This window comes from Micropterus dolomieu, linkage group LG05, assembly GCF_021292245.1.
Source record: "Micropterus dolomieu isolate WLL.071019.BEF.003 ecotype Adirondacks linkage group LG05, ASM2129224v1, whole genome shotgun sequence".
In the NCBI taxonomy this organism is placed as follows: Eukaryota; Metazoa; Chordata; class Actinopteri; order Centrarchiformes; family Centrarchidae; genus Micropterus; species Micropterus dolomieu.
Genome location: NC_060154.1, coordinates 4,314,233 through 4,330,058, shown reverse-complemented (window position 1 = coordinate 4,330,058; position 15,826 = coordinate 4,314,233). Strand labels below are relative to the sequence as shown.

Sequence of the window (15,826 nt, the reverse complement as noted above, 5' to 3'; positions counted from 1 at the left end):
GGGGGGGCAACAGTACAGCCGACAAGATTCATGACAGCCTCTTGCAGAACCTTGTGGACTGATTACATGTCCAAGAAAATGCACGCGGCAAACGGATATTAAATCAACACAGCTTATTGCCATGCCAGTGTAGGACTGAGCCAGAGCGTGGGCAAAATGCATCTGCAGCTCACCCCTATAAGCACTTTAGGCAGTGCGAGAATTACATTTCTACGAGGGCTCCAGATGAGTTAGGCAATCTGCCTTTCTGTGGCAATGATCAATAGTGATGGTCCTATAAATTGTTCTGTCTGAGAAATATATTGCTGCCATAGTATCTGTTGTGTTGCACTGGAAGGCCACTCTGCCTTTGAGGGCAGTGGTTGGATAGGTAGTCAACAACTGAGTGCCGATCCAGGAAAACGCACTCACCCTACCGCAGATCTTTTTTTGATCAATCAAAACTGATTATCACTTGCCAATGCGCAGATTTTTTTAAGCCATTTGATGTGAAATTAAGCTCCCACAGACCAAACAAAGCAGAGAGAAATCTGGCAGCTAATCTCGTTTTTATCCTGCTAACCCTGCATGCTCATGCTTCCTGTCATCTGAACAAAGGGGTCTGTATTAAGCTGACAGGAGTGCTAATACTTGGACTTGAGTCATGTGTTTCTTGACTCGGTCTCTGCTTGCGGTATTGTCCTCTTAGCACTACTAATGATACTACATACCATTTAAAATGTCTTCAAATGTCTGCAGAAACATCTAGACTTCTGAAAGCTGCATGGATCGATTTTTGGCCACTAGGGGGCAGAAAATCAGCCGACAAACAGCCACCACATAGCACGATTTAAAAAGTTGTTGTGTCTAAAGTTGCCAACTTCCATTTCCAGCAGACATGAAGCAATGTTAGCATCATTCAATTTGAGTTTCTGGCCCTCTGACAAATGTAAGTCCAGCTCTAGCTCAGCTGTTATTAAATGTAATGTTTCAATTAGTAACATAGATTAAGGCAGGGTTGAATAGTATTTTTACATTTGGAAAAACCCTACTGTACAGGTTTTTTGCCAATTCTGGCCTTTGATAGATCCTGATTTTCTGATGTTGATGTTGGTTCAGTCATGAATCCTTTGGACCTGGTCTTTACCTGACATGGAATCAAACCCAGCAATCCTGACTGCAGCCAGCGCTTTAAAGTTTTCTCAACACATAAAAATCTGGATTCTGGCAGCAGCTCAACTCCATTCCTGACTCACAAGGAGTGAAAAATCACAGTGACACGCGCTTTAGTTATCCGCATGATAAGTGCTATAGATTTTAGTGTTAGCTTATTGATGAACTGACTAAAAATGAGTTATTATGCACTTTGCCAATTGCCTGTTAAGCAGAAACTCCACAACACTCAATCAAGCTATGGCCAAGAGCTATGCTTTGATCAATGCAGACTACAATTGAGATTTTTCTTTAGTATCAGGCTGCTTGGCCTCAAGCAACTTGCTAACTGTAGAGAAAATATAATTGTGGAGAAAAACTGAGAAAGTGAACAACTGAGGACTTTCTATTCTTAATCAATAAAATTATACATGTACAGCTGAGGACTATTTATTTTCACTACATTTTTCAAAGTATGCATAAATAAATGAAAACAACTTTCTTTCATTATTGTGTGTTCGATTATAAATCAAAATGCCTAATCAAATTATAGGAACCACTTATGAAATACCTCCATCCATCCATCGTCAACCGCTTATCCTGCGTACAGGGTCCCACCTGACATCGGGTGGGACAACAATAATAAACTACATTCATTATAATTTCATATAGTAGAATACTATTTTACCACTAGTTGAATATTAAATCCAGTTACAGCCTTGTGCAAGCAAAATACTCTACATTGGTCTCTAATCTGTGAATGCTAAGTCCTAACTTGTCAATAATAATAATAATCTTTAATATAATCATATTGTTCAACATTTAATGATTTGTTGTAGCACGTCAAACTTTTTTTAATGTCCCCCCCATGCAGAGTGTTATTGGTCGAAAAGTGACTGACAAGCACGTCGGCTCTGTGAAAAGTTTAACATGTTGAACAACTAAATGCAGCAATACACTAACGTTAATTGGCCAGCGAGCCAAACTCAAACCTTCTTTATCTTCTCCCAGTTTTCTTCTGCCTTACCGCTTTAGCTGCAGTCGACGTCTCTGTCACAGAGCAAAACACTAGAGACTAAAGACTCCGGAGCACAGAGAGAAATGCCGGTGCTCCAGTGACTAGTCTGACTTTGTTTTGAACAATTAGCGGCAGGACGGGGAGGGGGGTTATGATAGGCTCAGTGCTCATAAATAATCTGTTTTTAGGGGCACATGCAAGAGCCGAGTGTGGACGGAGATAATGAGCAAACTGCAGTGCACACAGAGGAGAAAGCATCAAACACACTTTTTCTGTTTTATTAAATCGCACACTTTTTGCGGTTATGTACTCGCACATGATGACATCGCAATTGCAATTGTGATTGCGATTAGATTAGTTGTGCAGCCCTAGAGTGCAGGCAGGTTTAAATTTAGGTTCAGATTTAAATATCTCTCTTTCATTCTTTACACAACTACTTCTGTCACTTTTCACATGCATAATATGAAAGTCTTCCAGGAGAGACAGTCTGACAATGTGTGCTGTTAATCCCGATATTTAAATGATATGTCTCTCTATGTCCTCTCTATGAGTTGGCGGCCTGTTCAGGGTGTAACCCGCCTTTCGCCCAATGTCAGCTGGGATTGGCTCCAGCCCACCGTGACCCTGTTCTCAGGATAAGCCGTTGACGATGGATGGATGGATCTCATAATCATAATCATAAATACTTTATTGATCCCCGAGGGGAAATTCTTTAACCCCGACCTTGACTCTGTGTGGAGTTTACATGGCGTCCCTGTGGAGAACACCAAACCAAAAAAACATTTCAGGTGGATTTGAGGCAGTGATTGTTGATACAGTTCTTCCAAGAACAGATTTCCATGGGTGTCTGTCTTCTGTACAATATGCGCTGGAATAGGCTCTAACCCCACATGACCCTGTTTAGGAAAGCAATAAACATAAATAAAAGTCCATGAACAGGTTAAGATTTGTATCCCTAACAACTGTTAAAGCAGAAGTCCATGTCAACAACTCACCCCATGCTGTCTCTAATTTGTCAAAGTGAAGCAGACCTAATGCCAATGAGATGCGTGATATAGATCTCACTAATGGCTGCTCATTCTTTTCCAAAGACAAATTATCCATAGCAATTCTCTTAAAGTGACTTCATCTTCCAATCTAATGTAATTAATGTATGACTTTCTATTATGGCTAATTGTTTTGGGATTAACTGATATCACATAATAACATTTGCATATAGGCAGGCATATTAAATAGGTCATTTTGTATATGCGGGTGCCTTCATCAATATCAGGAGATTGTATCGGAATATCCATGTGTTGTATCATAAATTGAATGGCTCAATGGCACTCAGCAGTGAGAATATGTCCACAAACAATTTGTCAACAAATTCCAGTTCCATGTGTCAGAATTTCATTGTAGCTTGAAATGTTTTTCCATGCCTCATTACTAACTGGTTTTCCATGATGAAGGGCGCACACTTTTCCCTGACTGGGCCTGAAATGGTACATGAAATATGTTAAAATTCTTGTTACTTTTAAGAGTTTTTTGTCCGTTATCAAAGCCATTTGAGACTATTCAGTGTTTGTGCCAAGCTATGTCTTTCTACCAAAGAGAAAAATACTACAGGGTTATGTCTAACCCAGAATGAGCTTAAATGGCCACCACAATGCTTACTTTGACTAGTAATAGAGGATGTGTGTCTTTTAGGAGCACCAAATTTAATGTTATAACATGACTCCCTTCAGAGGTTATATCCCTGTCAGTGTATGGTGATATTGCCAAGGCAACCCTTTGGCCAGCCAGGGGAAATCAGTTTTTCCCTTGCACCATGACCAACCTTTGGTGAAGGTATGATAGCAGTAGGCCTGCAGGTTATGTTGGTTTGATCAACTTACTGGAGATGATTTAAGGATTTCACATGGGTACATGGGTGTAATGTAACACACACTCACACTTGTACAAAGATGGTGGATGAAGCCTTTTCCCAAAAAGAAGCAATTACCTTTTTATGTGAAGAAACAGGTTTTACACCTTAAAGTCCAGCCAGGAAAGTGAAGACTCCAGTTTGATGTTGAAGCCCGTTCAGCCTGACCAAAATGACTGACATCGTAGAGATCAGTTGGACCAATCCTCCTTTTCTTTTATCATGTTTTTATCAATGCTGTATTTGAACTATGATGCTATTTTTCACTGTCCTTCATCACATTTCTGGATTTGTGTCAGTATATTACCCACTCCAGGGCAAAACTGCAGATGTGTTTGATGGTGTTAATCCATTCTGAAATGATGCATTTCTTGCTTGGCTTTGGAAAAAAAGATATTTGAAGTGAAGCACTTCTGTGCTGCCTCATTAGATATCTTTAGATTTGTGATTGATTCCCTAGCCTGTGAGCCTATTCTGGGATAACATGGTAATGGGAAATAGTTGCTTCTGAACTAATGCATTTCCTCCTGTATTTCGTTCCTGCAAGAGGGAGGGGAAATGAAAACCTCTGAAGATAAAGGAGGAAATAATCAGCATTTGCACCAGCTTTGATGGCTGTGTACAGAGTGTGAAGCAGAATGTTTTCACTACCCCCTACTGGAATTCCACTGGACTCTTTAGATAGATAGATAGATGTGTGTGTGAAAAATCCAAACCAAACCACTGCACGCCAAAATTATTTCACTCAGTGTACCTGAAGAAGCCATAGTTGAACTCGCCCCAGGAGCGAGTTCAATCTCAAAACGTTTTGCACCGGTTTGCAACGTTTTTGGATTGAACGACATGTTTCCTTGCAACGGGCTTTGAGGTATGTTTTCTTCTGTTTGATGGGCGTGTCATAGGTGTTACCCAATCGGCTGCGATAAGTTTGTAAACACAATGGAAAATGCAGTGCGCTTGCATTCACAACAGGGTGCTCAGGGAACTCCCGTTTCCGTAGAAAAAAATGTTTTGCTACGTTTTTGTCGGCGCAGAATTTTCCTGCCTTGTTAACACCGTTACACCGTGTTTACAAACTTGTTGCAGCTGATTGGGTAACACCTGAGACACGCCCACCAAACGGGAGAAAACATACCCCGAAACCCGTTGCAAAACGTTGCGCAACGTTGCAAGGAAACATGTCGTTGGGTGCTTCTCAAGTCTCTTTATTTGTCGTTTCCTCGCTCCTCGCTTCAACCGGCTCTTGTTCCGCTCCGCCATCTTGCAGGCCATCCCAAAGTTCTTATTTGGGTCCACCTGCAGCCTGCAGACAAATTTGACGGAAGTTGAACTTCCATATATGGTTTGTGCCAGAAGCCACCGTGCACAAAACGTGATGTTGTTTATCTCGGCCGCTCGGACCATGCATAGCCGTTAAACAAAAAAAAGAGCCGTTAAAAAAGAGGTGTCAAGTGTCAACGTAGTTATCAGTGTACATTATGCGTTACTATACAATAATTATATATTATTAATATAGTATATTAATACTATAATTCCTGCAAATATTTATTTATAATAGCCTAATGATAACAATAAAGCAATGTTTCAATTCATACCACTGTTGTTGTTGTATATTTTATTTGCTCCAAAGTCATTTTAAGTTTCACGAACCAAGAATATTCTGTAATGCTAAATCACGAGCCAGATGTATGTTTTAGGTTAAAACTTTATAACATTACTGAGGATTTAGTAATAGAATAACAGTTTAGCTAGCTTTATGGCTGCTGTCAAAGCCAGTGTTTCGTTATGGAAGAAGCGCAAATGGACAAAAAATGGAGGTGGATACATACTTTGGACGTTTTAACAAATTGTGAAGACAGTACTGTAACAGTCCCTCACCCATCCCTTCTGACGGAGTGGCTAGATGACATGAAGCAGTGGCCCGATGTTAGCTACATCGACATTGTTAATTACCTTGTTTTTTCTGAGGGTGTTGATAGCGAAGAGTTATTATTATAGAATTACAAAAGCACAGAAGCATATAATTACTTGCATAGTAACAAAATAGGTACGGGATTGTTGAAGAAACACAGTGGGTTTCTATTTTTGAGGGCAACCGTAGAGCCCAGTCAGAGTGTCAGTAAAGCGAAACATACGGCGTGGGTAATGATGAGGGATAGGACACTGCAGCTGATTGGACTGATCTGATACATCAGGACAGATTAAACTCAAGTATCAAGTTATTTTATGATTTACTGTCTTGTTAAAATCTGTATTCATTGCAGGTCCGAACATCAAAGGCCCCACACACAACTTTATTTATTTGAAAGATCTTTCTTTCTTTTATTTCTTCCATCAACTTTTATTATGGAGCCAAATAATGAATTAAAGTCAGAGAGTCTGTCTGCAAGAAACATGTTTTACATAATTTATTGTCATTTCTATTCAGTCACATGTGAGGCTGGTCATTCCTGTGTTTAGTCCAAATAGACGACGATAAAACATAGTACACGTGAGTCGGACAAGTCACTCAACTGCACCAAAGTATCTAATGAAGCAAACAAAGTAGCCTATCTGATGAAAGCAGCCAGCGGCTCCGCGAGTAAAATCAGCTGATGAAACAATGAATGAAAGCGGTGCTGTGCTAAAAAAATTCATTGGATTGAAATGATGGAACGCAGTGATCGACCGGTAACAAGTGATATGACTTGCAAATTAAATGTATGCAGTAGTGTTGAAGGATATCAGAAGAGGAAATAAACGGAAAAGCCAAAAACTGAGCGTCGACTTTGATACAAGTTACATCATTTCACTTTCCCTGAAACATTTAGCCTAATAAATCCCAAGACACCATGATCATGTTCTGGGTTATTCAATAACAAATTTACAATCAGAATCAATAATCTAAATGCAGATTGTGCCAGTAGAAATTATCCTGTGCCTCTGAGCAGGACATCAGCCCAAAATTATTCATGTGCAGGTGTTTGTTAAACAGGTAACAGAGATTCATGCTGCTCTGCACTGATAACTGTGAGACTTTATTAGTACCAACACAGTGCACATGTACAGTATGTAGACACAAGCTCCATCAAAAGTCTCTACAGCTGTTAGAGCCGACTGACAGCTGATCCAGCTGTGACCAGCTGCCGCCATCATCAGAAACGGACGTCGCTTTAGTGACGCTTAGGAGGAAAGGAGTTTTTTTTATTTTTTTTATTTCACAAACTCTCTGTAAAAGTTGGTGCACAGCTCAAAAAGCGCGTTAGTTCAAGTCGCCATCTTGGCTCCTCTTCGGAAAGGAGGTCTCATATGTCTCTACAAACATATTTCCTGGTTCCTTCTCTCCTGGTTTGGTTTCCTTGCGTCTCTCCATGCATCTCCGGTGACTAAGACGCAAGGAAAAGACGCAAGAAAGGGAAAAGTGGATGCAATTAAGAGACTTAAGACTTAAGCACCCATTCAATCCGAAAATGTGGCAAATCGTTGCAAAACGTTTTGAGATTGAACTTTCCCGTACTTTACCAATGGAGGCAACGAATAGCCTACTACTCAATTAAAAGCAGATTTATCGAAAATCTGGTAGGGAAATAATGCGCACTTTAACACTTCAACTAAAGAGTATTAATAGAAGCAATTTAAGTTCTTTGCTTTATTTATACATTTTTTAATCCAATCTTGGACATGGATATTCAGCAGGTAAACAATTTATCTGAACATTTATTCTATACAGACACAAATCACAAATAAGCCAGAAAGATCAAGGGGTTATCGAAAAAAAATATAACCAAAACAAAGGCTGAAGAAAAATTAAATAAATGTTTTGTAAAATTTAGGAAGGTCATATCATTCAACAGCTTTTTTGTTTGTACATTCAGATATTTAAATAATATATTGCTTAATGATAGCAGCCAGCTCCAGAAAGCTTGGCTTCTTTTTTAAGAATCTTGACTTATTCAAAGAAAACTTGGTTAAAATAATAAGCAAATTCATCACATAGTAGCCTACTCTGAAAATACATTTTTGTCATTTTTAGTGAAACCAAACAATACATTTCCCCACCGCAATGCCAATTGAGGGTAAATATAAGAAGTCGTGACAATTTGCTCCAAAACTTCTTGGCTGGGGAAAATAAATGTACCAGCATTTCGTTTAGTTCTCCACAAAAAAGAAATACAGCTGATTTCAATGTCTTTTTATTCAGTTTTTGCAAGTTAGTGGTGTAAACTTGTGAAGTGACGTTATGGGCGTTACGTTACAAACTGCGGCTTACGCCAGAAACTGCTTCCGGTGGTCACGTAAGGTAGGCTTTCACAAGCATAAACAGTGCAAATAGAGCCGAAAACAAGCATACCGTAGCAGCCAGCGTGGTGTGTAACTGCAGACCTGTCAGTTCGTTAACCGCATGTCTCATCTAGGCCAACAGCTCGATCATTTATTGGCCTTATCTTGTTTTATCTCCATGTTTGCTCGAGCAGGATGTCTTCCCAGGGTGGCATGGACCGGCTGCCGAAGGTCATTCCCGCTAGTTTGACTAAAATTATAGCTAGCTAGCTATATCAACCACATGGCACACATTAGAAAAATATTACTGCCAAACGTAGAGACGTTAAAATAGTAACTTGAACATGGCGTAGTCCCTGCACTGTCCCCTGCCGAACAGAAGTGTTTCATAATAATCTCATATAATGTGAAGTTGAATCTATTTTAAAGCGTCTTGCTCATCGACAAGCACACATTGCGTGTAGCCTTTACGACTCAGTCGGTTCCTCTGGCAAATTCGGCAGGGATGTGATTCATTAACAGTACATTAAAAATCAGAATAAATCCGCTTTAATCATTGGCATGCCTGTTGTTGGACGTTAGCTAAACGTTAACGTTACCACGTTACCGTTCACTTGTGCTTTGCGGTGTGCGGTAACTTGGTGAACCAATTTTAATTTAGATTTCCATTTAAATTTAAATTCCGGGAGGTGTATCAAGTGTATAACGTTACCGAATGTACAATAAGGTGGTCCCGTTTCATTAAACATTTACAACAATGTTTTACAAAGTGTTGTTAATTTTCACAAAAGCGCGCTGTCTTAAAATGTATATATTTTAATGGAGTTTGGCATGTCACCCATCCACACGAAATCTGAGCTAATTACCAGTGCCAGGGAAGAGCATGTGTACACCTAATCCAGGATTACTTACCACATAAACCTGCAGTTGTAGACCAGGCGTTACAGGGAGTAAAACAAACGGTATTTATTTAGCTGAGACTATAACAATGCCAATGGATATTTTCAGGGCAGTAGTTAAACTCCAGTTAGATATTATTTTGATTCTAATTATTAGCCTTCAATCCATCTCTTCATGCGATGTCTTCACGTTTCTAAGGTTATTGCATGGACCTGGGCATAATGTTAATCCTTGTAGTGCCAGTTAGATTCCAAGAGATTTTAATGTACAACAGTAGGCCTATACCAAATGCTTTCAAGTGCTGTGTGCTCCAATATTGTGCTTTATCCTTTTCAGAATGGGGAATTTTACATCCTCCACTACTGGGGGTTTGTCCAGCACAGCCTGTGTACAGTATGTTCGGGTAAGTAGATTTATACTGATCTCTTATGAAATGGACCCAAAGGTAGCATACTTAACTTCATATTTCAAAAAACAAACAATCCAAAAGCTTTGACAGACAAGGCCCTGAAATATCTTGAATGTAGCGCGATATGACATTAATTTCTAGACCCTTGCTGATAATTTCGCACGTCTACCTTTCCCATATGATCAGGGGGGGTTACGTTTTGTAACTTTTACAAAATGTATGATTTAGAATGTTGTTTGATTGTAGAGGATGAATGTATTGAGTTGTTTATGCATCATCTGCCACAGTTTACTCATGGACTAAAAATTATCCATGGAAATATTTAATTAAAATAACGGTGATTTAGGTTTCCTTTTGTGTTTACCCAGCAATTCCCTTGAGGTCTGGTATGTGCCATCTATTTCTGTGTTCTGCTGATATTTAATTAAATCTTATTTTTGCCTGACCTTTCAGGAGATGGTGTCACAGAACTGTGTTGTGATATTTTCGAAGACCACCTGCCCTTATTGCAAAATGGCCAAGAATGTGTTCAATGAAATTGGTGCAACCTACAAAGTGATTGAACTGGATGAGCACAATGATGGGAGGAGACTGCAAGAGGCCTTAGCTCAGATGACTGGTGCCAGAACGGTAAGAGCCTCATGTTGTATGTTGAGATCAGAATTTTAAGTAACTTCACAGCCTGTTGTTTCAGCATGTATTGGGGGGGGGGGGGATAGTCAAAACGTGCATATTTGACAGCTTGTTTGTTATGACAACTCTTGTCTGGTCTTTAACTTGACCCATTCAGTCAATGGATTCAGCTATTTTGAGTCAAGATATAGAGCAAGTTGCATCTTTGTCAGAAAATAGCCTTTAATGATAGCATAAATATACATACAATTTGATTGAGTAAGTATTGAAATATTCTGTTTAACACTAATTTTCCAGTTTGAAATAGTTACTGCATAAAATACACTAAGGACCCTTAACAGAGATTCTAAGATACAAAATGTTTTTAGATAAATGTGAGAGTTAAAAAGCATTTATTGACTTAATTTTATATGGTAAGTCTGTATATGTACATACAAGACCCATTTACACATTTTTTTCACTGTGTTCGTCCCTTTAAAAAAAACAACAACTGGGTTTTACAGTTGAAATAGGCACAGCTCAACTCTGATTTCAGATTTGTTTTTGGTTAAGTTATATATTTTTAAAAACAAATGATTAGTAGGTTTTATAGTTAGTTATTAATTAGTTTTAAGTTAATTCACAATGACAAAGTAATAAAATAATGATTTAAAATAGGTAAAATAATAACTCATTATATTGCACTTTTCACAAACTGAGTTGCAAAATCCCCTAGTAAAATTATAGGACAGTAAAACATTTATAGACAGGCATAATAAAAGTTTTTCTTTTTACCTCCGATCTTTTAAGTCCTTTTAACATTGAGTATCGGCCCATTCTGATTCATATCCGATACTTTAATTAACCTAAATGTTGATCAAATATGTGTCTGACACTAAATCTGAAACACCTGATTTTTCATGAGTTACTTGATCCAAATGTTGTGAAGGTACTGTTTTAAAATTATTACATTGATGAGATTAAATTATTGATATGATATGAATAAAAGTTAAAGGTTCAGTGTGTAATATTTCTGAGGATCTATCGACAGAAATACAATATAAGATCCATAACTATGTTTTCAGTGCTATTTAAAGACCTTACATAATAACCCATTGTTACGTCCCAGTAGGGGATTAGGGAGTAACCACTGATGTTAAGTACCGCAAGCAAGGATGGGAGACTCCTGATGAAAAATTAACCACGCGTTTTATTATTAGAACAAAAAGAAACAAAGATCAGAGGAGACATACTCCAGGCCAAACCTAACCTACCGGGCACAGTCTGCCGCCGGCCGGCACCACGAAGGAGTGAGAGCAACCCACGGAAGAACCGCCTCCTTGATCCTGTAGCTGAGTGAGCACAGGTGGATTCTGTCAATCACCACTCAACCAAAACCTAGCAACGGGAGGGGACAAAAAACCACAACAATACATACCCCTCCGTTGAGATGTTTTTAGTACCTTAGAATATATACATAACCGCGGTCACCTCCTTCCATGGACGTCGCCACGTTGCATCGTCATGTTTCTACAGTAGCTGTAGACGGACAAACATGGCTACAGTACAGTGTTTTGTCACTACATTCTTCTTTTTCTACGTCTGGCAGAATTCAGGCAGTGCAGACACTCATCACTGTGTTGAATACGTACGTTAGAAGAAGTAGTAGTAGTAATAATATACTGCAGGGGTCTGCAAATAAGTTTTGGATCGGAGCAATATTTTCAACCATTAGATGGTGGATGAGAAGATGAGCCTTAATATTACCTTCCTTCAGTTGGTAAGGCGCAGGACTCATAACCTGAGGATTGAGAGTTCAATCTCAACTTAGGGCAGTGTTTTTGGGTTTTTTTTCGCTGCAACAAAGGAATTCTGCAGCGAATGTTTCTCAGATCATGACATGTGCTGCACTGTTTTTGTTTTGGTGTTTGATCCTCATCCATCAACCTACGGACGCTTTTGCATTTCCCCACTATCTCCAGGTAGAGGACATTTAGTGGAATCATGATCTCTGAGGGCTCTTTTAGAGGTGTGTCAAGCAGGCTACAGACTTTTAATGCCGTTCAGAGTTTTTCAAAGTAAAAGCTCAGTTCAACTTTAAATACAAGATGGCATTAAACAAGCTTTCTTGCGCTTCTTTTTGCAGGCAAAACCACTAAAAAGGAAGTGATTATGTGAGGAACTGTTGATGTCATGACTGAGATCTATTTCAGCACTGCCATCAAAGTATTTATTTATTTATATTTTTTGCCGCTATTAAAGCACCATAATCTGGCACCAAGCCAGATATTATTGTTGGCGGGCAGTTTTGGCGATTATCCATAATCACAGAGAGTTTCCCTTGTCAATGTTTGTATAAACTTTATTTAATTTGTGGTTTATAATGGACTGTGGTGCAGAAACAGTGACAGTTTTTCACACTATTGGCTTACATTTTTCATGTTGTTTGTCAGTGGCAAAGTCGCAATAATATCTGGTTTTACTGAATAATTAAGTAAACATAATTTCTTAATAAATATACCTAAAGAACCCTCGTTTCTTGACTGGCCACTCTCTGCTGTCTCAGAAGAGACATCTTTTGTGCTGTGTCAGACACTGTAGCTGTCCTACCCTCTTTGAAAGGTTAGGGGGCAAGGGATAGAGTGTTGCAATTCACAACCATCGCAACTAGATGCCACTAAATCTTACAAACTGAACCTTTAAATGTCATTGACATGATGCGATCAGCTAGAGAGAAAACAAATCGCCCTGGTGGAATTGTGAGAACTACAGTCCACTCGTGGTTTTACAGAGTGGAGGTTCCTCCCTCACATATCTTGAGCCGAGTAAAGACACTGGCTTGAATAGACAAGTTTCATTTTGGCTTGTCATCAAGTTACTTATGAAATCAACATTAATACATTTACATTTAGCTGATCCTTTTAACCAAAGCGACGAACAATTGCGATAAATGTCAGAGGTCGCACGCCTCTGGGGCAACTAAGTGTTAAGTGTCTTGCTCAAGGACACGTTGGTGTCTCACAGTGGATTCGAACCTGGGTCTTATCCACTGCGTCATCACCACTCCTAGCAACAGCTATTAAATCACTGCTGCCATTTGTTATTTTAACTGGCGAAAGCCATGATCAGCGGCGGCCAAAAGTGAGAAACTAGCTGTTTACGCCAATTCCAGCTCAACTCGCCTCGACTCGACTCGACTCGGATTGGCCTTGCTCCGTTTTCCATTACAGATACCCAGAGATAGTACCCCTTAATGTAGCTGGTCATCATAGTGACGCCACTCACAACTGCTGTGACATAATGTTCAATGCGACACACGCACCAGCCACCCACAAACAGCTGTCTCTTGATTTAAGTTAAAACGTTTAACATTCCTCAGAATGTAAAGACAGAGAAGCGGTATGAAAACCTTCCAGCTGTGTTTTCCTCTGCCGTTGTTGCTGCAGCGGTCTGTGTGACGGCGGGAGCAGAGGGGCTCTGTGAGCGGACGGCTGGCCGGCCTTGCAAGCTCCTCCTGCAGGTTGGCGCAGGCTTCCCCTGCCGGCACTTGCGGAGCTTCTCAACTCAGAAACTTTCAAGCACATTTTTGTTGCACCATCACTTTTCGTAAAACTGTCAATATTTGAAATCTACACAGATGACTTCTTTCCTCAAAACTTCTCAGATGGGGATTTAGTGATGAAATAACATATGAAAATTGTAAAATATAAAACTTTCTGTTGCTGGCCTGTCTGGCGCACGCAATGATGATGCAGTGAATAGTGACAATTTTCTCTGACCAATCAGTAGTCTGCTGTGTTTTCACATCACATTTTAGTATCGCCTCAGCTCGCTTGGAACCTTGACGGAGGTGATATGAAAAAAAGCACCTGGTAGCAGGTACAGGTACAACTTTTCCACAATGGAAAACAAAGAAAAGGCGAGTATAGTCGATGGACTACATTGATTTGTCTGTCTGGGTGTCAGAACTCGAGTCACTGTGTGCACAGATACTCACACTCTCAATTCTCACCGGCATCAGAGCAAAATACTGCAGCTGTCGTAAAGGAGAGCAGGCTGAGGTGGATGTTAGACAAAACACAGTCGACTTCAATAAAGAAAGGATCCGATTTATATCTGCTTTATCTTAGGCGATACCAATCCATTAAAATAGACTCTCTTTGAAACATTTTGATGAAAGGAAGAGTCACAACACACAGGTATTGGTAAAGACAGAGCCAAATGACACAATTATTTGTAGCAATTTAAAAACACAGCTGCATAGTAAAACACAGTGATTTTCACTGTAAAAGACAGTTTTAAACGCTTGACTCCTGAGGCTGCCTGTAGTTTAATGGCTAACTGTAGTGGAAGCTAGAGGGCTGCTGCATGAGGATGTCAGATGGCTCATAAACCTTAAAGTATTTAAGATATAACTTGGCACTAGACCTCTTTTCTTTTTTAAGAACTACTTATTCACGCATGCTGATGTTGTGATATGATTTGTGTGTTCAGGTGCCGAGAGTCTTTATTAACGGAAACTGCATCGGGGGTGGCTCTGATACCAAGCAGCTCCATCAGCAGGGGAAGTTGATGCCCCTGATCGAACAGTGTGCTCCCTGCTGTGCTGCGACCAGCTCAGAAGGCTCGGGCAGCGGACAGTTTGAGTCCACTAAATGACTAACCGTTCTAGTAGTTTTTTCCAATCCTGTATTTATTAAATGTTTGCTTGATCTTGTGCTACAAGTAGTACATTGCTTAAGCACAACTATGTTATTCATTTATCAAAGTGCACTGGATACTTGACGTTAGGCTACATACATTTTCAACCGGGCATATACAGTATTATTATTATTATTATTATTGTTAATATCATTATTATTATTATTAAAGCAGCCATCGAAACTAAACCTGTAAATAGTGGAACTATTTGTCATAATTCTCGAATGCATGGGTGTTTTATTGAACAATATTGCAGTCATAAAAAAAACATGATCTCTTTAAGCATCAAACTGAACATCATGAAGTATTCATGTTAGGATTCAACACTCATCTTTAAAATGAGTTTATTTGAGAGTCCTTTTAATGCAAGATTGAAAGCACTTCAGATGTTTGATTGGGACATTTTATTGTATTTGAATATATCTTATTGAGAAATGTATGTTATTTACATAAACGGAAAAATAGAGTAATTTTGTATTTTTTGTTGCTTGTGGAAGCATTTTTTTTATGTCAACAGCTGTGTGATTTCAGCAGTAGCTGTGTTTGTCTGAATTTATTTGATTTTTAGGTGATTGACTTAGAAAAGTGTATGAATATCCTAATGAATCATGATGCTGGTCAGTATTATGAATGTATAGATTAATTGGCGTATGTATGAAGTGACAACCAGTGTGAAACGTTTTTAAATGCCTTGAATGTGTATTTATGATGAATAAAGTCCACTATCAGCGTCAAACGTCTTGCTTTGCGTTTTTTTTTTTTTTTTACCGAATGGTGCTTCATTTGTTACCTCCCTCCTCCTCGTTGGAGGGCGGAATTTGGTTGTAGTTCATAATGGAGTTCTTTTTTACTCTGTTTAATAATTTTAAGTTTTGTGTTTGCGAAGGTA

General features: G+C 39.2%; 1 protein-coding gene across 2 annotated transcripts; it reads left to right on the top strand.

Moving 5' to 3' along the window:
- Positions 1–8,288: 8,288 nt before the first annotated feature.
- On the top strand, positions 8,289–15,673 carry glrx2 (glutaredoxin 2). Of its 2 annotated transcripts, none has more exons than XM_046048623.1 (4): positions 8,289–8,334; positions 9,552–9,618; positions 10,078–10,254; positions 14,731–15,673. In XM_046048623.1, exons 2-4 carry the CDS (start codon positions 9,553–9,555, stop codon positions 14,893–14,895), a joined length of 408 nt encoding a protein of 135 aa, XP_045904579.1. In that variant the 5' UTR covers positions 8,289–8,334; position 9,552; the 3' UTR covers positions 14,896–15,673. The 2 variants fall into 2 exon arrangements, with proteins under 2 accessions (XP_045904579.1, XP_045904578.1); XM_046048622.1 differs by lacking the exon at positions 8,289–8,334 and adding an exon at positions 8,341–8,546.
- Positions 15,674–15,826: the final 153 nt, after the last annotated feature.

Bases quoted from the DNA above. Each gene is read 5' to 3' on its own strand.
- glrx2 (XM_046048622.1), top strand. From the start codon at position 8,437: ATGTCTCATCTAGGCCAACAGCTCGATCATTTATTGGCCTTATCTTGT. The intron at 8,547-9,551 runs GTCATTCCCGCT...TATCCTTTTCAG, and splicing joins GCATGGACCGGCTGCCGAAG to AATGGGGAATTTTACATCCT. The intron at 10,255-14,730 runs GTAAGAGCCTCA...TTGTGTGTTCAG, and splicing joins AGATGACTGGTGCCAGAACG to GTGCCGAGAGTCTTTATTAA.